Here is a 25,120-nt window from a genome sequence, read left to right on the forward strand (position 1 = left end):
CTCAATTGAAAAAACCTCAACACTTTGTCTTCACTTACTTTTCTGTTTTTCGTTACCTGCTGTATTTTTGACTCACAATCCCATGATGGCTAGGCCTCCAGAAGGCTCGTCTGTTCCATCCACCTCCGAACCAGAACCTGAGAACGAGGGCTTGTTAGAGTTTTTCGAGGGTATCGCTCACTCGTTTGTCGATACCAACTTTTCAGACGGAGATGAGTCAACTTCTGCTTCGCCGTATATATCCTGGCACATGCCCTCAAATGAGTTGTCGGTTTCATTTACCTATTAGCCTTTGCTACTCTAACATAGCCTAGTATAGAGAGAGAGGCTCTCAAGCTCCAAATATCATCTCGATGCCGCATCTGCAACCGTCGAGGACGAGCTGGGGAGCTTTTGTTCTGCACTGGGTGTGGCAATTCCAAGCGACCAGCTCATAGAGCATGCTTAGCGAGGGATCGACAACACGTTATGGGCCCTCGAAGACGACTTAGCGTTTGCGAGGAAGAGTGCAAAGAGGTGGAATACTCCGACTATGTCTTCACTCGGTATCTCCTCCAACCCCCTGCGCCCAAGTTAAAACCGGAATTACATGCCAATGATGCGACATGTGCTTGGATCGGAGTTCCGTCCCTACAGCGGTTTGACAAACCACAGATCCACGTTTGGCCTCGCCTTCAAGATCTTCTCCAAATGTCACGAAACGTCAAGCCTGGTCAATATCCCATACTTGTCTCGTTTATTGGCGAGACAGGTTCGGGAAAAAGCACTTTGATACGAACGATGATCCAGATGGCCCAGCCCGATCACCCAGAAGGAGAGTCCGTTCCTGTGCCTGGGTCTCCAAGTGATCGGTTTGCGTCCACGAGCAGTGACATCCACGCCTACAGCGATCCTCTTACCCTCTCGACAAAGTATCCAATAGTCTATGCTGGTAAGCTCTGAAGGATTCCCAAACAGTCTACCAATCAACTGACGTTTCTGATAGACTGTGAAGGTTTTGTTGGCTCCGACAAGCCGATTGCACAAGAGATTATTGCGGCTCTTTCTGAACCAAATTGGCTATTCCAGTGGGAATTCGGGGAGGAGTCTGCCGAGCACAAAGTACTAAAATACTGGCAAGACAAACAAGACAAGCTCCTGAGAAAAGTGAACCAATTCTTAAGCGGTGCCGAGAGCAGGATCAATGTTGAATGGGGCAAACTGGACTACCCAGACCCACAAGCATCAGTTATCATGGAAGACTCAGATGGGCGCAGGCTGCGCACAGTCCAAAACAACACTCGAAAGCTCATCGTGAAGTATCTGTACCCCAGAGTCCTCTATGGTTTTTCTGATGTAGTTTGTTTCGTCACGACCAACGGAAGGCATGTACAAGGTGACGCCATAATGGGGAATTATCTGTTAACGAGAGCAGGACCTCTGACAGTTTCTTGGGTCAGCTAATTGACTGGGCTCAACATTCACACGACCGAATCCTCAATCAGCGGACAAAACCTGCTCTTATTGTCATTCTCAATATCGTTGTTGATATGGACGACAGCTCATCTTCTGATGCGACTGAGGATCTTCTTCGAAGTTTCCAAAGGACTGAACGGTTTCGAGCGCTTCAGTCTCTCTGGGAAGAGAGAGAACATCCAATTCGAAACACCGCCGATCTACTCCTTTGCTACTATAGCGACTTCAAGGTAGTTCTTGTACCTGCCATAAGTTCCAGGAGTTCGCCGGCAGATGCAACCTCTGTGGGCAAAAGCATTAGGCGGCTATACGAGACAATCCGAGGATCAGTTTCCAAGGTCCGCAACGCCAAGGCTAACAGTGGTACAGAATCAGACCTGGCTACTCTCAACACTCACATGAACAGATCTTTGAGTGTTTTGGGGCAGGACCTTCGTGCTGCGCTTGATCTTCACGACATAGTAATGAGTGATTCGTCGATCCCGACTAGACTGAGCGATCATATGGCATCAACTCTACGTCAAATGTGTATCTTGCGCGAAATTGACCGTACTGATGCGATTGGAGGCGAAGAGAGAGTCGTGAGCGAATTCACCCCCTACGTGGGTGCATGTATCGTCGCCCAAACTTGCCGTATTCAAGACATTGGTATGTTCATGCCTTCATATATGGGGTATGCAAAGCACTAACAAAGAAAGACATGAGAAAGAGAAATAGGGAAGAACTGGTGGCTGAAGCTCAAAGCGGTCTTCAGAAGTTTCGCTGGCTATACTGGCGATGTGAAGCCCTAGAGCGAAGAACTGGCCGAAGATGTCGAAATTATTACAATGGCCACTACAAGGGACACCAATTCAATAGACCCAACGACGAACTGGAGGATGTGAAGGGTCTCAATCGAAGAGGAGGTGAATCAAATCACAGATGTTCGTGGCATCCTGATCAATTTGTAAAGCGTTTGCGGGAAGCGATTGCACAAAACCAGCAAGATGACCGAGCCATGGAAAGACTAACTTACTTGGCGAGAACGATACGACTGACAGAACTGCAGAGCCAGCGGACGTGCTTTTCTTGTCTGTCTAACTGTCCAACTAATATGCTTCCATGTGCGAGGTTTCAACACGGGATTTGTCAAAAATGTCTTGAGCGGTTTGCTCTGCAGAGAAATGGAGGATCTATCTTGGTGATTGAGCATTGCCCCCTTGGATGTGCTCTGAGAACTGGAACGTGGAGCATTCGAATTAAGCCGAAGCACGCAGCGCCACGCGTGTTGTCACTCGATGGGTAAGCCGTGTATCGATGTTTTATTCCCATCCGAGGCTAATTGTGGACAGTGGAGGAGTCCGTGGCATTGTAGAGCTTTGTGTTTTGCGTCAGATCGAAAGGCACGTTGGCTATGGTATCGCAATCCATGAGCTTTTCGATCTCGTGGTAGGAACAAGCACAGGTTTGTCGAAATGATCACCTTCAACCCAAGAATATGTCTCACTCGTCAAGGTGGCATCGTTGCTCTTGGTGTTTTCCACCAGCGCTGGTCAACGGACGATGCCATCAATAGGTTTCGGTCACTGGCACAAAGAGCTTTCACGCCTCGATTGGGACTCGGAAACTCTTTTCTCAAAGCCATTGCGCAGCCATTCTATGAGTTTCTCTATACAAGCGAGGGTATAGAACAGTCACTGCAAGACTCTTTTGGTAACTCAAATCTGTTCGGTGCATCTTTGGGTAAGAGAAACAGGGCTGGCGGAAGGGATTGGGTCAAAGTCGGCGTTGTTTCTTGTTTGCAGGGACGAAACCAGGCAAAGTTGATTGCCAATTATTCCAGGAACCCAAGAGCAGACACTGATGAAGGTAAGCATAGAGATTCTGCAAGTTGATCTAGGCTGATCTGTTATCAGATGATTACCTTTCGCGTGAAGATGAGCAGTCAAATGATTTCAAAATATGGGAAGCGTCAGTTGTCTTCTAGACAGTATTTTATCAATATTTAACTCTTTACAGAGCGAGAGCGACATCCGCGGCACCGACATTCTTCCAACCCTTCGTCCACCCCGAAACGAAACGAACATACGTGGATGGAGCTCTTATGCACAACAACCCAGTAGCTTTAGCCTATTCCGAAGTTGATAAAATCTGGCCTGGCTCCCTTCCTCCTGATATCATTTTGTCAGTCGGTACTGGAATGGTTGTTGATTCCAAGTCAGGAGAGATGAAGACAAAACACAATTCCAAGCTGGAGCCTTTCAAAAAGTGCATTCCTAAAGGCTACCTGATGCGAATAGAGGCCGGACTGGGAATTATCCAGAGCTCAACGAGCTGTCACGAGGCTTGGAAAGAATTCAGAAGTATGTCCGTTACAGACCGTCGACTTAGGCATAACTGTCATCGGCTCAATGTTGGCTTGAAACAGCGCGTGGAAATGGACGATGTTGAGAAAATGAATTCCCTAATTGAAGAGTGTGAGGAGTACCTTTGCGATGGTACAAACATGTTCTATTTCGACAAAGCATACAGAACAGCCCCTGAACACCTTCAAACAGTAGCGAGGCGACTCTTGGCATCCCTGTTCTACTACGTCGGGCCTCTCGAGAGGACCATGAAGAGGGGGAAATGTGTTGGGAAGATATTTTGCAGATTAGAGGCAGGTTCCGCGTCAGCAAAGGAACTGTTACGAGACCACGTGCGATTCAGGCTTGGCCAGATTCCGGAAAATAGCACGAAGGCAGTGTATCCTCGCATCCTCCATCATCGCGATAGCAAAGGCTGGGATGCAACGGATCTTTCAGCCCTTGTGGTTCTCAGGGTGGAAGAAGGGGCGTGCAAGCGCTGGATCGAGGTGAATCTGCCTCACTGGAGGGATGAGTGGGAGCCCATCTCTGGATTCCAGTCTCAGAGGCGCACTAATATGTGAAGTCTCTAGTTTATGGCGGTTGAGCGGAACTGATGATCGTGGCCTAGGGTGTAATGTAGTAAGGTATTTGAGCGCTCTATAGGAATATATACATAGAAGAATAAAACTGAGCCTCTACTGATCCGCTGGTTCATCGAAGCTGAGGATGATGAACACGAACGTTGTCTTGGTCGAAGCTACAGACGCCATATTGGTCTTAGAGGAAGTAGGCTCAGTAGTCTGGCTCATCCAAGTCGCAAAAGCAGTCCATGTCATACCAAATGTAGGTCGTCACTTGATCATTTACGGCCTCAATGGTGCCACCGTATAGTGAACAGAACTGATTAGGAGAGAAGGCAAAATAGGCACATCCGTTGGTGTCGTGGCAAGCATCGCGACAGGACTCCTTCGTGTTGGCACCGGATGCACTGCCCAGCTCTGTCATGGTAGTACCGTCGTAGTAGCCATGTTTATTGCAGACTTGGTCGGATGGTACAGGACTCCTCTCATTGTTAACGCAGGACTCGCCTGGTGCAGTGGTAGTGGTTGTAGCAGGAGCGGTCTCTGTGGTTGAAGTAGGTTCGACGGATGAGGTTGTCAGTTCGATAGACGCGCCAGTTGTCGTGGTTGAAGACTCATCGCAGAAGCAGTCGTCCATGCTCCACCAATAATATTCCGATTCACTCTCAATGACGCCATCAAGAGTGCCTGAATATAACCAGCATTCGCTACCAGGTTTGAGGTTAAATGCGCTACAGCCATTTGCATTTAGACAGGCCTCTCTGCACGACGACACTGTTCTGGCGTCATGGAGATTGTACATGACATCCAAATCGCTGTTCTGATTGGCGTTGCCTGCTTTGTTGCAGGGCTTACCGGCTGGAAGTGGTTGCTTTTCATTGTTGACGCAGGAATAGCTTGGCACAGTGGTAGTGGTCGTAGCAGGAGCAGTCTCTGTGGTCGAAGTGAGTTCGACAGATGAAGTTGTAAGTTCGCTAGTTATAGCTTCGGTGGCTGTCGTCCCGGTAGCCAAGCCACTTGTGGTGCTTGAAGACTCGTCACAGAAGCAGTCCATGTCGTACCAAGACCAAGCCGATTCACCACCGCTGGTACCGGTGAATGATCCAGCCCACAGTGCGCACCACAAACCAGGCTGCAAGGAGATTGCGATACACCCAGGTCTGTCCAGACAAGACTTGTAGCAGGAGGCCAGCGTCAACGTATTCGCGTTGCCCATGGTCTGCAAGTCACCTTGACCACCGCCCTGGGCGTTACATCCCTTGCCAACCGGAGCAGGGTCCTTGAGGCAGACATATTCGCCCGGGCTGGTGGTAGTAGTAGCAGCTTCGGTAGTGGTGGTTGGGTCTCCAGAAGTGGCGATGCTAGTGATTGAAGTGACCTCGGTGGATGCTGTGTCAGTCGTGGTTGTCACTGACGAAGGCTTGCATGGGCCAGCCCGGACACCAACTGCAAGACCAACAAAGGCAGCGAGAACATTTCGGGCGATCATGCTAAAAGAGTGGCAGGCTCGGAAAAGAGCCGATAAAACGAGTGATAGGAAAAATATGACGTTTGAAGTGGCTTTGGCGGTACAGCGTTATTTTATATACTCTCCTTTTTAAAGCGTCTTTCAGAAGGTAGCTGAAACAAATTTCCACATAAAATGGCTGTAGCGACACTATAGACACACTAATGTATGGGTCACAGTTGGAGGACGAATTAGACCTGAGCAGTTTGTATAGGGCTATTGAGCTATTCAGGGTCCAGACCCCAATAGTTAAGCATAATGCAGAGTCTTCTTTAGTTTTAGGCGCGCTAGTGCCAATAGCTTGCTAACATCGCACGTTACTGCTCCCCTGGCTTGTAGTCAACTCCTAATTCCACGTGAACATTTCTATTCTTGCTAATTGCCAAGTCAATATTGATCAAAGTTGAATGTTCTTAAAGCAGTTGTATGAAAACTGCTTCTGTTATTATCTTCAGTGCCTCTTGCAACTATTGAGTTGTTTGCCTGCCAAAAGATCAAACCTGAGGCTCACTGACTCTTGTTATCTCCAACAATCCTACCTCCGTCGACGACAACAATCGACCCAGTAGCAAAAGTACACTTCATCAAATAAACATAAGCCTCCGCCAACTCCTCTGCAGTCCCAAGTCTACCTACAACAGAGTCCTTCTCCATAGCAGGAAAGATAACATCCCTGACATCTTGCGGAAACCCATCGAACAAAGCGGTATGCACAAAACCCGGCGTGACACAATTGACGCGCACAGGCTTAAGATCAATACACAAAGCACGAGTCATTGGCTCAATTCCACCGGCTGCTGCTTTAAGAAGAGACCAACCCGCCCCAGAGGGACGAGAGTCAGTAGTCGTTCCCGTAATGGTAAACGAGCTGGTGTTCGATTGATTGATGTAACTCGAGAGATGCTTTGCAACAAAGACAGCACCCATGACACGAACCATGCCGATTTTAGATATGACACTAACCGTTGCTGAGTCAAGACTTGGCGAAGGATTGAAGTCTCCAGCCGTGAAGACGACATGGTCGAGCTTTCCGTCTTGAGAAGCAGCCTCAAGTAGCTCTTTGACGTTGGTCTCGATTGTTTCCGGTTTGGCGAGGTTGCAGACTTTGCCAGAGATGCCCCTCATTGGGAGTTGAGTGCTGTTTATGAGGTTTTCCAGACGCTTGATAGCAGCATCTATTTTAGATTGGTTGGAGCTGCTGATGACGACATTTGCGCCGTGTTCGAGGGCTGCTTCGGCGACGGCGAAACCAATGCCTGTTGAGCCACCGATCACCAGGACGCGCTGGCCATCAAGTTTGTTGGTGTATTTAGTAGACATACTGAGGAAGCTTGTGTAGTCTGTTTTATCTGTTATTTTCTCACATAATTGCGCACGTCTCCAGGTCTTTTATATCCATCCCGATCATCTCAACTCAACTTCGGAGTGCATGTCACCATGATCATGAAAACTCCGCTTCTCCGGAGAATTTAACACCTTGTTTAGTCGATAACTCGTTCGCTTCAAGAAACGCGAAAATATCTGGCTTAAATACGTGAAATGTCAGATTTTGAGGGTATTCGAGATGTGAGGTTACGCTAAACGCGAAATGATTCGTCGGCCAAGTCCGCTGTTCGGCCCTCGGTCTCCGCAATACTCCGAATCCTGAATCTCGACGCGTCTTGACGCGTTTTAAGTCAAACGATGATGGTAGTCGTAAATAAGTATTTCAACAAGAACGGCTATAGAATTATCGCGCTTTTGATAGTACTTTCAACTTTGTGGTCAGACGAGAACAAATGTTGATAAGAATATTGAACCCTGCTGATAAAATGTATGAGGCGCGTGGTGAACACCAGCTTAGGTTTGTCAACTCAGAATACAACATTCTTTTCGCAACGTTTCTACAATTGACATGAGCGAGACCAATGGTACAGAGACGCCAGAATTTGTGCTAATATCTTGTTCAGTATGATGGAGCCTTGAATTCTCTTCTCTGTTTGCAGCTATTCTGCACTTGAAGTAATAATTGATTCTCAGCTTCAGGGTAACTACTACAGATAAGATTTACTCCCATCACCATGAGGTTTCCAACATTACGCAACTGATGATTTATGCATTAATCATCACCGTAATGATTAACAAGATGTCATTATGTATGTATGAACAAGATTAACAAGCGTATCCGACCTTTTAGACACGTACTGCAAGCCATACTTTGTGAATATCATCTGAAGCTCGTTCTTGTTCGATCAAGAGTCAACTCATCATAGCTTAGAATGAATGACACGATAGTGTTGAAGGTTTCACCTAGCTGTTATTAAGCAGTAAGCAAACAGTAGATCACGACAATCAGACTGACTGTTTGCTACTGCAGATCGCAGCCCACCTGGTAAGCGGGACGGTTATGGGTCGGGTGACACAAGCCAAACGACGATCACCATATTATTTCCTTCTTCCATGCATGTCTGACATGTACGACACTCTCTCTTTCCTGAGAGTCTGTTGGTGATCCCTGATATCGTTGAGGTTGAGGGGAATTCCATTGATATACTGCTGCTGGAATTCATCCGGATATGCCGTACAGACGAGCTTTCGTTTAGGTGCCGCCATATTGCTCTGTTGTTGTCTCGCGTTCGGTCGTCTCGGGAGATGTACCAGAGCTTCTTATAGCCCGTGATGGCGGGAAAATGAGTCATCTTTTAGGTTTTAATGATATCAGCATTTTGCTGTAGCTATTGGTCAGTCATCACGGTATTGATGTCTAAGTTGTGGGCTTGAAGTGTTATTTATAGTTGAGATTTGTGGCTGTGAGCTTATTCCAGCAGAGAGAACCTAGTACGACACTCTCTATCACATCGATAATCTACATGAAACGGACGCTAATCTAAACTCTATCGAATGCCTGCTGTCACTTCTATCCCCTCATCTCGCCTAAGCTGCATGAGACTCTACAAACGCCAGCTCAGGCTCATACTTGATCTCGACAGTCTCCCAGGGTTTCACAGTCTTGCCTTCTTGATAATCACCACCAGCAGGTCTCCACATCTGTTTAAACGTCATAGGACCTAATTCCTCTTTAACTTTATGCCATTCTTCACCAGGGTTCTGTTTCGTAGGCTGTATGGTATTAACGTTGACGACTGTGAAGCCATGCTTCTCATAAACAGGCACGCCCTGCTCTGTCGCATCCAGCCAAAGCTCAACGCCCATCTCATCAGCCTTCTGCTTGCTCCAGTTCATAATAACATTCGCCACGCCTTGGCGGCGATGGTCTGGATGTGTAAAGACGATATTGACATCTACATCGGGTTTAGTCTCATTCCTCACGATCCTCTGAATAGAAAACTTACAGACTTGAGGTCTAGCCCCCATCCGCGCTCTAGGCGCATCGAATTGTTTCAGAGCTTGTGTGATAAACTCTCGCCTCTCCCCTTCTGGTTGCCAATAAGCGTAGGAATGATCCTCGTCTGTATCGAACGGATTCTCGGAACAAATCTTCCATAAACAACCTCCCACGATTTTGCCATCGTCGTTCACAACTTTTGCCCAGTAGCTTGTTGGGTCTTCATTGTGCCATCTGAGCTGAAGCGCTACTGACTCCTTGAGAGATTCTTCGTGTGTCGGAGCATTGAGAGGACAGAACATGCGAAAGAATGGCTGGAGGGGATTTTCGTAAGATGCCCATTGGCATGCGATGAGCTCTTCGAAATCAGTGGCAGTGTCGACCTCGATGAGTTTGAGGGTCATCTTGACGTTGTATTGGGTACGTGACGCGATGTTTGGGATGGTAGCACAGAAGGATAAATCAATTGAATTGAGTTGCATTCAGTGGCGGAGAGGCCTGCCACAGCAAACAACCTACCCGAGCTAATCAGAGCATTAATCCAGTCATTTACCCCCGGTGGAACCCACAGCGGAAATAAGCAAACCCAATCAGCCCATCAAAACTCGCGATTCAAATCCTTCCTCTCTACTCGTACCATCTAAAAACGAGCAGTCGGAAGCTCGATGCCTTTTTCGGTTGACAATAAAGCCACTCAGCGGAGGGCTTGCAGTACCGAGGCAGCCACGAAGAACGGTTGGTCGAAAAGCCCAGACATCCATGTCCACAGCGATCTTTTCCCTCTTTAGCAGCAAGCTACGCCACTTGTAGCAAGTTCAACCAGGGACATGCAGGCGGAAATCTCTGACGAGCAGTGCATAATTCCGTGAAGCGAATTCGAACCATTTTTTCTCTTTCTCTTCCTTCCACCGGATGATCCGCCCGAAAAACGTAGGTCTAAACAGAGTTTGGAAGGTCGTTTTGCTAATCGTAACCCGCGGATCGATCGCCGTTCGGATAACAAACCCATTAGGCTTAACGCGTGGACCCAGGTTCAGGGGGTGTTTGGACTTTGGAGCAGAAGCACAGACTGGTTCGGTGACGATAACGAGAGAGGGCTCCTCTTCACATGAAGATTTGCACTAACAGGGGGGTGTAGACTAACTCTTAGTCTGCGGCTCTCACTTAGCCCTACCAATCGATGTAGAGAACCTCAGCCGTGTTGATATTTGTGCCATGTTTGCACAGTACTTCAAATATTGCGATCTGCAATAATACACAGATTTATGTACAGATAAGCTTTCAACCGGTGAAATCTCACTGGAAGGTCCGGCTGTTTCGGATGGCTCATTGTTGCTGAGCCGCTCAGCTGCATAATTCTCCTCTCCGCGATATCAAGCATCATTGGCGCCCTTTCACATCAATAGAACCTTGGAATTATAGCGCAGAATGCAGGGGGTCTACCCATGTTGAAAATTTGCTTTTTCTTCCTTTGCAGACACTGGCCTCACAGGCTGGTCTGAGGAGAGGGGGAAGGGGATGATTCCTACGTAACTGTGATATAGCTTCATTCCTACCATTTATTGGTCCTCATGTCCCGTTTCACGAAAAAGGTTCCAAGCTGCTTTTGGGTGTCAATAACCGTTATAATCACCGTTTCCGGGATACGCCCAATACCAGTCTTCTGCCGCGCCAGTACCTGTACCTGTGCCTGTGAGATTCTCTTCACACCATGGTTCTCATGTACCGTAACTGTACCTTAGCTGAAGCTTCCCTTCCCTTAATCTACGCTCCACTGTCAGCTGTGTCTGTCTTAGCTCTATGTGATACCCTTTTGTCTCTGAATTTCATCGTCGCTCGAATTTAATATCGATTTCGTGGATCTCTCTCTCTTTTCGTAATATTCTTTCCGCTCGTTTTTGCGCAGCATTTGCTGCATTGATCAGTCCAATATGAGTTCGAACCAACGAATCATCACCGACAATAACAAGTCACCGCTCATCCAGGTCTTGTCGTTAATGTTTCTCGTCATTGCGATATTATCATGTCTTGTTAGGACTGGCACCAAGCTTTACATGATCAAGACAGTGAGGGTCGATGATATTCTCATCATTGTCGCAACTGTAAGACATCCATCTCACTTTATGCATTCCCAACATGCTTATGTTTATGCGCCCAGGTACTTGCGGCTTGTCAGACTGCAATTGTCTTTAATGCGTGCGAGCATGGACTCGGTCAACATTTCGAGGTTCTCAGCGCCGGCGACCGAGACACCTTCTTCAAGGTAACACCCGACAGACAACCCCGCGACAGCAAACAAACAAGCAACTAATACACCCTCGCACAGATCCAGTATGCGACAAATACGATGTTCATCGCCTCACTTCTTTGCTGCAAGTTATCGGGTACAATGAGTCTACGAATCATGGCGCCTAAGAGCCAAAAATGGATCATCATCGCTTGCGAAGCCGTCGTTGGTGTTTGGGGCATCACGGCGCTCCTCGTCAATTTCTTCCAATGTCAACCACCGACACCTTGGCTTTACGGCGATAACGATAAATGCATTAATCTCAAGGCATTTTGGACGTACTACTCAACCGCCAACATCGTCACCGACATCATCATCGTCATCATTATGGCAGAAAACGTGGTCAAGATCCAAACCTCGTGGCCCAAGAAGATTCTTGTCATGAGCGTTTTTGGCAGCAGGATATTGTAAGTACTGCGTGGTTTATTTTCTTTTATTCTCCGGCTAACAACATTTTAGTGTAACGCCGGCAATCGCAGCGCAAATCCACTACTCCAACAAGGCATTCGACTCTGCCGATCACTCATTTAGCATTTGGCCCGCCTCCATCACCATCCAGCTAGTGCAGTGCCTCGCCATCCTCACCGTATGCCTGCCCAACTTCAAGCCCTTCCTCGACAGCCTAGAGTCGGGGCAGATCCGCGTCGACGACATGCGACGGCAGGGCAAGTCGAGCAGCAACGGGTACCCGACAAACAGGCCCGGCTACGCGGGATACAAGTCAAAAACAGCGCAGAGCAGCAGATCGCGAGCCCTGGATCATGCATCCAAGACGCAGCGCAGTGAGATTCACGAGATGGAGGACTTTGCTACGAAGCCGAAACATGACCACGAGAGGAGCTGGGATGGACAGAGTCGCTCGAGCCACTCAAGTCAAAAGATCTTGATCCATCAGACGTGGCAGGTAGATATAGAGACAACGCAGGATGCAGCATTCCGGCAAACATGAGGCGAGGTAATTTGCTTTTTTTTTTCTTCAGTCATGTTTGTTTTCTCGGTTATTCATCCCTCCGAGAAGTTTTGGTTACAGCGCAGCAACGTTGTATGCAAGTGTACGAATTTAGAGCAAAGAAAACAAGGCCAACTCGCTGTTTTAAATATAGAACGTTTTGTATCAGGAAAGCTGCAAGCACTCTGAGAAAAAGCAAGATGAAATGTTTGTCAGGCGTGCATGAATCTCCTCTGACCAACAGCATAACAAATGTTGGACCGCTGCAAAAAAAGAAAGGGTAAAGAGAAAACATTTTTCTGACATACAGGGGCTCAGTGGTTCGCTCGGTTGCATATGATGATGATACATCACCATAACGAATAGAGCAGGTCACCTCAGCCAACCCGCAGCACCGCACAGTAAGGTACGTAACAGTATGGGTCCATCCTTGCACCCAGGCACCTGGAACGAGGAAAACAAGCCGGGCCCTGATCTATCCAGATCTGGTGGCTCTAGAGTTTGAGCACGCCCGGGCCCTCCTTTCCGCTGCTGTCGAGAACTTGTCTCTCAAATCGTCGTCTGTGGCGTTTATTCAGGTCGCTCTGTGCCGCTCGCTTATAACGAGCTATGAATCAATAGAACTCTAAGCCAATAAACCTCACCGGAACGTGTTTAGTCTGAAAATGGTCAAACGGAGGGGCGACGATCTTATTTGCGGGGAGATACGGAGAAAAAAAAGAAAAAAGAAATGTTCAATTTATGCTGACAGCTTGTGTCGCAAATGGCTCCCCGTCAAACAACTGTCAATTTGGCTCGTTGATTGCTGTCCCCTGTCATGCCCGCTAAGTGACATGGACCCTGGCCCTACAAAAAGCCCGGTGGGAGGGGGGAAACCCTTGTTAGGCCCTGTTAGTGGACTTTCCGGGGGGGGGGGCACCGGTGCATTCTGCCGGATCAGCAACAGGAGGGGCGAGGTGATGTCCGGACAGATAGCGGAGCAATGCAACGCAACGTCGCTGTAGATGTAAACGTATGGTAGACTAATACTAAGAGGATTAAGTTAATCTGTAACATATCATACCAGTCTTATTCCCAGCCTCGGTTGGCGGCGGCCGTCCCCAATGCTACCGTAGTCGCGACCATTTCCCAGGGGGTGCAACCAACATTCCTGTATCCGTACCTTTCTTTTCCCTTTCCTTCATTCTCTTCCTGCAGTCCCTTTTTTAACTTTCTTTGTTCTTCTCTCCTCAATCCTTCTCTTATCGAATTTTTCTCTCCCTTGTTATTCCCGGTTCAACATCATGGAGAGTGTTAACAAACCCAGCTTTGAGATGGGCAACAATGCTACCGTCAAGGCAGCAGGCGATGTCAATGTCTCGGCAAAGGCAGAGCCAGATTCTGGACGTAGTTCCACGATCAATTATCATGATAAGGATCAGCTGGAGCGGATGGGCAAGAAGCAGGTCCTTCGGGTACGTTACACCGTCCCCCCTCATTGAGGTGCATCATCGACTGACAGCTCAGCGCAACTTTGGGTTCATGACAATTCTGGGATTTAGCTGTACTATTCTCATCACCTGGGAAGCGATCACTGTTCTCTTTGCACAGGGCCTCAACAATGGTGGTACTGCTGGTGTTATCTACAGCTTCCTTGTCGTTTGGGTCGGTAACTTTAGTGTCTTTGCTACCATGTGCGAGCTGGTCTCGATGGCGCCAACATCCGGAGGACAATATCACTGGCAAGTCATATCAAATCCATATCTCAAACTTCAGCTAACATTGTGTCCAGGGTCGCTATGATGGCGCCGCGGTCGTGTTCCAAATTCCTCAGTCACCTCACAGGCATGCTTACGGTCGGCGGATGGCAAGGCTCAGTATCGTCCAGTGCTTTGCTCACAGGTAACATGATCTTGGGAATGGCGACACTCAATTATCCTGACTTCCAGCCTGAGCTTTGGCAGGGGACACTGCTGTTCTGGGCCATCTTTGGCTTTGCCGTCTTCATTAACACCCTCGTCAGTTCGGTGCTGCCCAAGTTTGAGGGATTGATCTTGATCCTGCACATTCTCGGCTTCTTTGCGATCTTGATCCCTCTTGTTACTCTTGGACCTCATGCTTCGGCGTCGGATGTCTTTGGTACATTTGTTAACAACGGCGGATGGTCCACTAATGGCATCTCGTTCATGGTTGGTATGATGGGTAATGCCTTTTCCTTCGTCGGCACTGATGCCGCCTTCCACGTAAGCCCGCGCCTCTCATCTTCATGAACTGCCACTGACTGTCCCTAGATGTCCGAAGAGACCGTCAATCCTTCCGTCGTCGTCCCCACCTCCATCCTTCTCAGTCTCTGTATCAACGGCGCCTGCGGTTTTGCCATGGTCATCGCCATGGTCTTCTGCATGGGCAACCTCGACGATGCCATGGCTTCGGGCCCCGGAATGCTCGGTTTCCCTTACATGTACATCTTCAAGCAAGCGACAAACTCAAGAGCCGGCGCGACTGTCATGTCCGCCATTATTGTTCTTCTTGCTGCTTGCGCCACTGTCGGTATGCTCGCATCGACATCTCGCGTCTTCTGGTCTTTTGCTCGTGACCGCGGCCTTCCTGGCTGGCGCACTCTGTCAAAGGTCAGCGACCGAACCACCGTCCCCGTGTACTCGGTCTTTTGCACTGCTGTCATCTCAATTCTCTTGTCGCTCATCAACATCGGATCGCCTGTCGCGTTCCAAAATGTCACTTCACTCTCTATTTCTTGCCTTTACTCATCATATCTCATTGCCGCCGGTCTTCTGCTCTACCGTCGCCTCACCAAGGGCTTCACGCTGCCTGGCGCATCTGATCTCCCAGCTTTGGCCAACACGACTGGCGCTGAGCTTGTTTGGGGTCCGTTCCATCTCAAGGGTGCCTTTGGCATTGCCAACAACATCTTCGCCATGTGCTACCTCATCGTAGTTGGCTTCTTCAGCTTCTGGCCTCCCATGGTGGAACCCACCGTGGATATGATGAACTACAGTGTCGTGGTCACTGGTGGCCTTGTCATTTTCAGTGTCATTTACTACTTCGCCTGGGCGCGAAAGGAGTATAACGGACCTATTGTTGAAAACTAGATTGGTGGCTTTGTAATCAATTGGCGCGGCATAAAACTTGTTTCAGCTGGCGATGCATAATAAAATATGATGTTTTCCAAGATATTATATAGAATCTTGATATATCCCACTTGGATATTGAGATAGTATATCGTAATAGACAGCTATCTCAAAACTCCAGGCCTACAACTATCTAGCCCATTCTATCGAGCAGATGAACTTGATCATGACCTCAAATCCCTGGACTCTGTCTGCGGATCATGCGGTTTTCTTGGAACTATTTTGTCGCGATTGCCATTCCGTATACGCATCCTCAGGCGTGTATCTCCGTTGAATCGGCTGTAAGCCCAAAGCCCATCCAACCCAAAAAGCAGCAAGTAGAATGATGTGCGAGACCAGTATATCGATGTTCTGTAACAAGCTCCTCAATCTGTTATCTGATACTCGCGAAAGGTTGGGCGCGTTCAAGAAAACAGGAATGTTGTCCAAGGACCGAAAAATGATGAATAGATTGAGAGGAATCCATATATCAAGAAACAGTCCTTGCAGCCTCGATGGCAACCTAGATACCAACGAGGTCTCATCACTCAGCATTTTGGGACTGTTGAGAATAACGCCATTGAGATTCCAAAAGAAAATGGCTTTGTCGTTATCATCTGGCTCTGTCCTCTCAATCACGACAAGCTCTTCGCCCTTCGGCGCCGCTCGCTGCCATTCATGCCACGTATAACGCGGGACTTTGATCTCAGGCTGATTACCATCGGTAGCGCTGATGACTTGCCGCAAATCTCCCAATCGGACTCGAATTGTTCCTTTGACCACTTTCAAGTACTCGTCGTGAATTTCATGCCAATGAAGACCGCTTGACCAAGTTGAAGATTCGGGGAGTGTGATGCGTACTTGTCCGACGGTTGACATGTCGTAGATGACGCCGTTGGGAAGCGGGCGTTCTATGACATTGGGAACCTTTTGATCAGTCATTTCAGCGTCTCGGGTGAGAAATTGTCATAAACAGCTCAAGTTCCAAATGTCCAAAATCCTAATGATGCTGCCCCTCATTTGAGATAGGAACTGAATGACATAAGCTGCCGGATTGGGCAGGTCAAGAGCGTAAGCAGTCGGAACCTGGTGCGACAATTGACATATTTGACCTCTCAGGGATGTAACGAGACAACATAAAACAGCTTTCCTGATATTCGGTTGAACACAAGCTCCTCAGTCAACGGGTTGCCAATCTTGAGATGAATCCTTGCTAACGTCTTCGGTGAAAGTAACTGGCTCCCTTCGAGTACGATTCACCTTAAGATCGAAAACATCCAAGCGCTGATATCCTCCAACAACATCATGATACTGTTTCCCTTCGATACAATCCTCGATATCAAGATCAGCATAAAGAATCCCTTCATCAAGCTGCAGAAAGTCGGTAGCTACAGTCTCCCCAGTTTGGCTGTCGATGGTGAATCCCTTCATAGGAGCTCCAGTTGGATCAAGAAACTGTGTCGCGCCACGCTGAGACTGCTGTAGCACCTCAGTTAAGTACGCTGAACCCCCAGAGACTGCCTGAATGGCGTCTTCTCCCAGAACGCCTGAGCACAAGACACCGAAACACTTGGCTTCGAAGCAATGAGCAGCCGCTCTAGTTCTGTTTGCGGTAACATTATCATAGTTGGGCTTATCTGAGGCTGTCTCAGAAGACACTGAAGCTCCACCCTGGGAAGCAACTCGGGTTGGCCAGATTGGTGGCCAAGTTGAAATGTGAATGTTCTCTCCTTGAGCCATAAGGCTATACCGAGCCAAAGGGTTGGTATTCTCTCCACATATCAAGTTTCCAATCTTTCCATACGGCGTGTCTGCAACGCGAAGGCCGTGCCCATCTCCAGGTGCCCAAGTAAGCTTCTCAAAGAACGTAGGCATTAATTTCCGATGATGAATCATGACCTCTCCGGTAGTTCCGATGAAAAGGTTTGAGTTGTATAGAGTCGCACTGCTGAAGCGAGCTTTTTCAGAAAAGCCTACGCTGACCATGATGTTTGCCTCTTTTGCAGTGTTTCGAATAGTGTAGATTTCATCGCCATCTGCAAAGATCGACTCATGTGCCATTTGCTTGAAAAGATCGTGGTTCTCGGTAGGAGCCCGTATCGAACTCCATATTGGGAACGCGGAGATGTATGTTTCCGGGAAGACGACTAGATTCGCTTTGTTCTGCGCAGCCTGTTTGATCAACCCAATTGCTTTTGCGGTCGTAGCCTTCGCGGAGAGGAAGATGGGAGAAACATGGCATGCGGCAACTCGAACGACAGTCATTTCTCGTATCTCTGCAGCCTGGTCTTACCGACGTATGGCGACTTAGTTATGTTGTACAATGCCAATGAGTCTCCAATGTCCTTCTAATGAGTGGTGAACGCTGTGTAGTCACTGTGAGTACCCCAGATGCTTAAAAGGTGGAGAAACGGCAATATCGGGTATCGCGGGATGATAAGATCACAAAGGCTCGGCTTCTTTTACGCTCCGCTCATCGTCAATTACTACTTACTTAACATTGTGACCGGGAATTCAATTGATTGATCTATGTCGTCTTGGGCTGGTACAATAAGAAGATTGAGTTAGCACTGGAGGCCTACCGACATGGCCTTTGCAGAGGCCTCACGCTCGCCTCTTTATTAGCAGCCTTTATTCCTCAACCTTGCTGTTCGTAGGCACCAAGGCATATTCTCAGACACAGCCACATTTCGATTCCAACATCTGAGTGTGAATGCATTACAAAGTGGCTGGTGCGATGGCATATTTCTCTACATGTGTCCCGACCCTCAATACGCTGGGCTTTCTTTGAACAATTTGTATGCCTAAGCCATTTAGCCAAGAGAGGGAGAACTTCTGTTGGTTGGTAAACCAATTAGAAGCCTTCTTCTTTTGAACCACTTTCAACGTATTGACCAATGGTGGTGTGCCATGATGTTGTTGGCCCAACTGCGCCATCGGCCTGATAATGAGGCCGGGACGTATGTACCTATATAACTAAACACAACCTTGTCTGACTTCAGAGTCTTGTTGAAATTTTAACCTTCTCATCTTCGTAAGACCCTCATACTCGGAAAAGCAAAAAACCTTATTTTTAACTCGCTCAACTACTTTGAATAATCTGTCATAAACCTCTCCCTCATCGGCTTCTCCAACATGCCTCAGCTGTTCGAGCCCAAGGCTGGCCAAGAGACAAATTTCGCATTTGATAAGACTCCAACTTATCTTTTCCGTCTCTACGATACTAAGTCAACTGGTTTTACAAACACCGACTGTGTTGAATCTCTAGCTGCCTCCAAAGGATCGAGCGATGAGGTTGTACTGGATCCTTCCTGCAGTACCGATCTCTTACAGCTTCCCCCAAGAGTGGCCGGTTCCAGGCTGGGATACCATTTGTTGAAATGCAAAAACCGGGAAGATAACCCATGCAATTTGATGTCCTGGTCAAGTTCTCTCCTTTTTCTCCTCCAGTACGGCTTGCATCGCACTACTCCGAGATCCGGAATAAATTCAGAGCTGTCAGAGATGAAGTTAATCATGATTGACACTCGGAACTTTCCAAGTCAGACTTTTCTGCGGGATATCGATGCTATAAACTGTTATCGTCCATACGATCGGTATGTAGAGAAAGTGAGAGGTTGGCGAATGGACGACCTTTACTTCGGAGAATACCTTAGTCAGGGAAGCCTCGATATCAGAGGGAAGTGCGTACAGATGACAATGCAGCAGCTCATTGATGGGGGACTTCTCACAGTCATTTGTCCAGCGTTGAACCAGAAACAAAACTGGAGCTTCTGGCCAACTACCGTTCGAGCGTTGCGAAAGGGTATTCGGAATAGCGACGCAGTCGATGCAAGGCAAATCCGGACTGCCATATCTCTAGGCCAGGTATATGGAGGGGACAAATTTGCAATTCCTCTCGCACTAATGCTACTGGGACTCCGTAGTCAACCTTCAGACGATGCACTGGTTCTAAAGACCTTCAATTGCATGTTTACTGGTAAGCATTTTCTTCATTATCCAGTTCTCAGCTTATATGTCCACTTAGATGAGGAGTTGAATTTGGGAGAAATCAAATACGACGTGGGGGCCGAGCGGCTGCTGTACGGCGGGACATCGGTTATGGAAGAGCTGAAGCGCTTCCAGGAGTTGATGGAAGTGCTCAATAATTTTTCCAATGAAGCGGTAGACAAAGGAAGGCAAGAAGATGGCATTGCAACAATTTCGGACTCTCTTAGAGGACTTTCGACCAACAAGTCGCCAAATGCGATCTTGAGCAGCAGGCCACGCAGGTTTCGCAGGATTTTTGAGAATGCATGAGCGACTCGATATAAGGTTTATACAAATTGAGGGCATTAATCTCACATGACTATTACACTTGGGAATAGTTATAGCTCTTCCTGTCATTAGCCGAGGAATATAAACATATACAGATGTACTAGATGTACCAAGTAATCGTTGCCTGCGAGCTTTCGAGCGGTGGCCGTCGTGGGCTCTATCCGATGACACTGGCAATGGCCACCAAGTCGTCGCTGGCAAGGACTGATGTTTTGAAAGCCAAGTTTTTGATCTCCGAGCATCCAAATCTTAGACGTTGTCCCTAGGAATCGTGTACGAGAAATCCCTCCCAAAGACAACCTTCTCATTCTCGTACGCATCAAGACGAGCTGTAATAATCATATCAGTTTCCGTCATCTTCATCTTCGTCCAACCCGTCGTCTTGATAACAATATCACCTCTTTCAAAGTCCCTTTGAAATCGCTGCTCAACCTCCGCTGACAACGGATCATATGGTTCGATACTCGACTTCAAGCCTGTCCACCATCCATATTTCCAACCCGTTTCGTTGACTTCCCACATACCATCATCCCAGTCCACGCAGAGAGCAGTCTCACCAGAGTCCCAATCGTTCGTGACGTAGTTTCTGTGTTTCGCTGGTCGGATTTCAGTTTGTGAAAGGGATCCGTTGACGGCTGGTTTAAACGGTTTGAGCTGGGAGTCTTGAGGGTTATCGCCGCGTTCTGGCAGATCTAGAGTGCTGTGGGCACAGTCGATCGTGAGTGTCGTGACTTCGGGAGATGGCCAGACTAAAGGGAAGTACGTCGAGGACAACGCAAGACGAAGGTGACTCCCAGCACCGATGCACTGCCCAAAGTGATTCAGCTTGAGCGTAACGTCATAGAACTTCCCAGGCTCTAGAGGTCGCACATCTTCATGACCATGCCGATGCGTCAAGTTGAGAACACCATGAGAGACCTTGGTAGCTGCGCCGCTCGGTAGTACTTCCGACAAGGTCGCTGCAATGAGCGCATTTACCTTGTCACTCGCAACGCGGACCTTCAAGATCGGAGCCCCGAGCAAGCTCATAGGTTCGGTCAAAACTGGCGTATCGAACACCAGACTTCCTCCAGCTTCCAGACGTTGATCACCAGGTCCTTCGCCCTCAACGCCAAAGACTAACCATCTACCGCCCGCAAATCCCACTGTTTGAGGGGAGCAGATCTCAAGCTTCTCGTCGCTGCTTGAACTGCCGGTCGTCAACTGGCCAGGCGAAAGACCCAGCCTCAGAAAAGAAGACTTCGAATCAGACCAATTATCCTCCGCGACCCAACGTCCAGGCCGATGTTCCATATACGGGGCAGGAGGGGTCGGATCTTGAAGATAACATCGAAGCATGGGTTCATGCATAATTCCCGTCTCGCTTCCTTTCAACCACTTATCCCACCACCTAATCGACTCCTGCAGGAACCCAATCTGCGGCCCAGGATATCCAAAGTTGGGGTACTTGTGCCCCCATGGACCAACAAGGCCTTTTCTAGGCACCTTCAAGTTCTCCAACATCCTGAAGATGGTGTTGGTATAAGGATCCATCCATCCGCCCACGAGATAAACAGGACATTGGATGGAGCTGTAGTCTTCGCCGATAGACGCGTGCTTCCAGAAATCGTCGCGTCGCTGATGCTGATGCCACTCTTCTGCGAAAAGGCCACCTGATTCAAGTCGTTTCAACCAGAGTTCCCGCCACTGATCACCGACTATTGCTGGGTCGGGAGGCGACGAGTTGATTGAAAACATAGAAGCAGCCCAGGTCAGATTTTCTGTCAAGATACAGCCGCCCATGTAATGAATATCGTCATCATAGCGCATATCAGTAGAACAGATTGAGATAACAGCCTTGAGCTCAGGTGGTCGACGAGCTGCAACTTGTAGCCCATTGAAACCGCCCCATGAGATGCCAATCATGCCTATTGATCCTGTACACCAGTCTTGCGCAGCGATCCACGTCAGAATCTCTAAAGCGTCGTCTTGTTCCTGCGGCAGGTATTCGCCTCGTAGGATGCCTTGAGAATCACCTGTTCCTCGCATATCAACGCGGACACAAGCATAGCCGTGAGCTGCGACGTATGGATGGTTCATGGCATCACGCACGGCAGTCATGTCTCGCTTTCGGTATGGTAAGTATTCGAGAATTGCTGGGACAGGGTGTGATTTGGCGTTTTTGGGTAGCCATATCATGGCTGACAAGACTGTCCCATCACTCAAGGTGATGGGCTCATGGTAGATTATGTCAATTGCTGGGAGCTGCATCGCAAATTTCCGTGCAATACTTCAACTGTTGGCGAGGCCCGACTGTATGAGGCAATCCTGTTGTTTTGCCTGGTCATGAACAGAGATACAATGCCGAGAATTAGTAAGGGAGAGAACGTTGACCTCACTTGACAACGCAGCTTACTCGTCTGGGAAGGCAATCTAACGTCCATCGGCCAACCACCTAAATATCTCAATCTCATAAAAAAACACCTGCTACGCCGAGCGGCCGAGTTCCAGGTTACATCGCGACCCATTATCATGTTATTCCCCGCTCTTCAAACGAACCCCGCCCCCATTCATGCAGATCAGGACTCCATACGGATTGATAGTGATGCTTATCGCTGAACCAGGGATACAATTACCCTTCTGAGCATCGCTTTATCTCGAGATTACAGGTCATCGGGTGCAGTTTTAATATCCGGGCAGAGTTCGCCGATGAGGTATTATATAGCGATATACTGTGTTCAACGCGTGTAACCGGCGTATAGAAATGCGGCCGTCGGATAAGACGGTATTTAGTTTGGTTCTTTATTTCCAGGTCTCAGATAAGATCGCTGAATATTTTGTATTAAGGTAGGGGGATCCGATCTTTGTCGATCTTTTGATCATTGTGACACTTTCCTCCCTCATAATCCCATGCCAGAGAAGGTTGAGCTCTCACTTCGCTCACACCATGTCAGCTCTTGAGATTACATCCGCAACGGCGGGTCACGAGCTTGATGACACAAAGAAGGCCAACATAGGAGACATCCAAGATGTCGAGGTTGGAGATGTCAGAAAGCCAGATCTGTACAGCAAGGTCTCGGTCTATCTGACCATGGTCTTCTCAGGTCTTGCCCTGGGATCAGATGGCTAGTAAGCACAATCACCACGAATTGCTATTCTCTGTACTGGCTCTGACAAGAAACAAGCAATGCTGCGGTGATTGGTAACCTCGAACTTCTCTTCGCAACTCTCTACCCCGAAGCCCTAACATCAACAATGCAATCTCGCCTCTCAAACGCCTTCCTAATCGGTATGATCGTCGGCATGATAGGTTTCGGCGTGGTAGTAGACCAACTGGGTCGCAAAACCGGCGCCGTCATGACAACGCTTATCCTCCTTCTCGGTATCGCTCTGAGCGCTGGCGCAAGCGGTTTAACCACAACCGGTCTGATGTGGATGCTTGTCATTGCTCGTGGAATAGCTGGCGTAGGAGCAGGAGGAGAATATCCTGTGTCAGGCGCGGGTGCGATGGAAGCTTCTGATGAAGATGGCCAGTTTCGCAAGTCGAGAGGGTTCATGTTTGCCATGGTAGCTGATCTCTCCGCTGGCCTGGGATATACTTTCGGTGCCCTCGTTCCATTGCTGCTACTGCTCTGTGTGCATCAACGAACGGACCGATATGAGACTGTTTGGAGAGTTGCTCTTGCGTTGGGTGCTGTTCCGCCATTGTCTATCTTTTGGTTCCGACTGAGGATGAGGGTATCTACCGCGTACCGAAACTCAGCCCTTCGAAAACAAAGGACGCCTTATGTTTTGATCTTCAAGAAGTATTGGAGACGTATCATTGGCGCTGCTCTGAGTTGGTTTTTATACAACTGGATCTCGATTCCCTTTGGCATCTTTAGTTCTGTTATCATCTCAAGAGTCAATGCTTCGAACTCGCTTGTCCAGAACCTCGGTTGGGGAGCCCTCATCAACAGCTTTTACCTGCCTGGTCCTTTCATCGGCGGATACCTGTCTGATAAGATTGGAAGGAGAAAGACTATGGCCTTGGGATATACTCTCCAAGCTGTTCTCGGGTTCGTGCTTGGTGGCGCCAACGAACAAATTCAGAAAGTGTTTCCGTTGTTCGTGGTTCTATATGGCATCTTCCTCACTCTAGGTGAAGTCGGTCCTGGAAGGTTTGTGAACGCTCGGTGGCCCATATCAGAGATTCCGTGCTAACATTTCCTGCAGTACTGTTGTCATCGTAGCGACTGAGCCATTCCCAACTTCGGTTCGAGGTCATGCTCTTGGCTTCATCTCCGCATGGTCGAAAGCTGGTGCTGCCATCGGTACTCAGGTAAACCGTCCCTTTTATCTCTGTCCTTCTTTACCAATGCTAACTCGGCCAGGTTTTCACTGCCATCCTCAGCTCATACACCGATACCGTCAAAGGCAACCAGGTTGTTTTCTTAATTGGCTCTGCCTTCGCAGTTCTGGGCGCGCTCAATGCATGGTTCGTTGTCCAAGATGGCGAGAAGCATCTCGAAAAGGAGGATCAAATCTGGAAGAATTATCTCGAGGAGAATGGATGGGGTGCTAGTTGGGGTGACCACCAAACACAAGATCCAGTCGGAACATTGAAGGATGAGCTAAAGCCAACATCTTGAGTCGAGGATATCGACAGGTTATGGTAGTAGTAGCGGTGTTTCCCCTCTCGACATTCTCCAATAATTCGTCGAGTTCAACAATTCCTGGCAATTCATGATCGTCCACCCCCATTTTAGCAAGAAGTCTGGTGTTACTTCCCAACTGTTTATTAGATGAGGTTCTCCCCATAGAATAAGTCCTGAACCTGCAGCCACTGTCTCCAGGCCACTTGAAGTATTTTCATCATTAGTAGTGGCAGGCAGAAACGGTGCCTTGAACAGGTCCAAATTGATCAAGGTCCCGACCAAATCTCTGAGAAAGTCAACATGGCTAAAATTGAACTCATTGCTCATAAGAGTCTCCCGCATTATCGGACAAGGAAGACAATCGATCCAAGAAAAGTGATTGAGTATCATCTGACTTTGTGTTGGTGCCAGCGAGCCACGATATTCCGGCGTCTTGGGCAGTATGGAGGAATATCTTGGAAAGGCGAAGCCAGTTGCGATCGAAGAACCTGGTGCATAATAAGCCACTGTCAAACTGTCCACCATGAATTTGTTCCGCCAAAGTCCACGAAACACGTTGTATTTGACAAGATGTATCAGATGATCGAGTGGCAGAGGGAACCATAGGTCTTGGTCCCGCGTCGCCACGCTGCTGCTTTCTTCTGTACTG

General features: G+C 48.3%; 10 protein-coding genes across 10 annotated transcripts; 5 read left to right on the top strand and 5 right to left on the bottom strand.

Moving 5' to 3' along the window:
• Positions 1-468: 468 nt before the first annotated feature.
• Positions 469-2,535, top strand: J7337_008109 (uncharacterized protein; the record flags this gene model as incomplete). Its single annotated transcript, XM_044825733.1, has 5 exons — positions 469-931; positions 986-1,368; positions 1,440-2,103; positions 2,154-2,360; positions 2,504-2,535. 5 exons carry the CDS (start codon positions 469-471, stop codon positions 2,533-2,535), a joined length of 1,749 nt encoding a protein of 582 aa, XP_044678650.1.
• A 374-nt stretch (positions 2,536-2,909) lies between these two features.
• On the top strand, positions 2,910-4,363 carry J7337_008110 (uncharacterized protein; the record flags this gene model as incomplete). The annotated part of the gene is made up of 3 exons (XM_044825734.1): positions 2,910-3,303; positions 3,351-3,405; positions 3,454-4,363. 3 exons carry the CDS (start codon positions 2,910-2,912, stop codon positions 4,361-4,363), a joined length of 1,359 nt encoding a protein of 452 aa, XP_044678651.1.
• Positions 4,364-4,574: 211 nt separating this feature from the next.
• Positions 4,575-5,852, bottom strand: J7337_008111 (uncharacterized protein; the record flags this gene model as incomplete). The annotated part of the gene is made up of 1 exon (XM_044825735.1): positions 4,575-5,852. One exon carries the CDS (start codon positions 5,850-5,852, stop codon positions 4,575-4,577), a length of 1,278 nt encoding a protein of 425 aa, XP_044678652.1.
• Positions 5,853-6,377: 525 nt separating this feature from the next.
• J7337_008112 (uncharacterized protein) lies at positions 6,378-7,190 on the bottom strand (the record flags this gene model as incomplete). Its single annotated transcript, XM_044825736.1, has 1 exon — positions 6,378-7,190. One exon carries the CDS (start codon positions 7,188-7,190, stop codon positions 6,378-6,380), a length of 813 nt encoding a protein of 270 aa, XP_044678653.1.
• Positions 7,191-8,783: 1,593 nt separating this feature from the next.
• On the bottom strand, positions 8,784-9,599 carry J7337_008113 (uncharacterized protein; the record flags this gene model as incomplete). The annotated part of the gene is made up of 2 exons (XM_044825737.1): positions 8,784-9,151; positions 9,203-9,599. 2 exons carry the CDS (start codon positions 9,597-9,599, stop codon positions 8,784-8,786), a joined length of 765 nt encoding a protein of 254 aa, XP_044678654.1.
• Positions 9,600-11,599: 2,000 nt separating this feature from the next.
• J7337_008114 (uncharacterized protein) lies at positions 11,600-12,431 on the top strand (the record flags this gene model as incomplete). Its single annotated transcript, XM_044825738.1, has 2 exons — positions 11,600-11,889; positions 11,942-12,431. The coding sequence occupies 2 exons, from the start codon at positions 11,600-11,602 to the stop codon at positions 12,429-12,431; spliced, it is 780 nt and encodes a 259-aa protein (XP_044678655.1).
• Positions 12,432-13,714: 1,283 nt separating this feature from the next.
• Positions 13,715-15,520, top strand: J7337_008115 (uncharacterized protein; the record flags this gene model as incomplete). The annotated part of the gene is made up of 4 exons (XM_044825739.1): positions 13,715-13,885; positions 13,938-14,104; positions 14,203-14,653; positions 14,702-15,520. 4 exons carry the CDS (start codon positions 13,715-13,717, stop codon positions 15,518-15,520), a joined length of 1,608 nt encoding a protein of 535 aa, XP_044678656.1.
• Positions 15,521-16,714: 1,194 nt separating this feature from the next.
• On the bottom strand, positions 16,715-17,803 carry J7337_008116 (uncharacterized protein; the record flags this gene model as incomplete). Its single annotated transcript, XM_044825740.1, has 1 exon — positions 16,715-17,803. The coding sequence occupies one exon, from the start codon at positions 17,801-17,803 to the stop codon at positions 16,715-16,717; it is 1,089 nt and encodes a 362-aa protein (XP_044678657.1).
• Positions 17,804-20,104: 2,301 nt separating this feature from the next.
• J7337_008117 (uncharacterized protein) lies at positions 20,105-22,033 on the bottom strand (the record flags this gene model as incomplete). The annotated part of the gene is made up of 1 exon (XM_044825741.1): positions 20,105-22,033. The coding sequence occupies one exon, from the start codon at positions 22,031-22,033 to the stop codon at positions 20,105-20,107; it is 1,929 nt and encodes a 642-aa protein (XP_044678658.1).
• Positions 22,034-22,781: 748 nt separating this feature from the next.
• J7337_008118 (uncharacterized protein) lies at positions 22,782-24,465 on the top strand (the record flags this gene model as incomplete). The annotated part of the gene is made up of 4 exons (XM_044825742.1): positions 22,782-22,963; positions 23,020-23,994; positions 24,050-24,155; positions 24,208-24,465. 4 exons carry the CDS (start codon positions 22,782-22,784, stop codon positions 24,463-24,465), a joined length of 1,521 nt encoding a protein of 506 aa, XP_044678659.1.
• Between the last annotated feature and the right edge of the window lie 655 nt (positions 24,466-25,120).

Source organism: Fusarium musae, chromosome 6 (assembly GCF_019915245.1).
Source record: "Fusarium musae strain F31 chromosome 6, whole genome shotgun sequence".
In the NCBI taxonomy this organism is placed as follows: Eukaryota; Fungi; Ascomycota; class Sordariomycetes; order Hypocreales; family Nectriaceae; genus Fusarium; species Fusarium musae.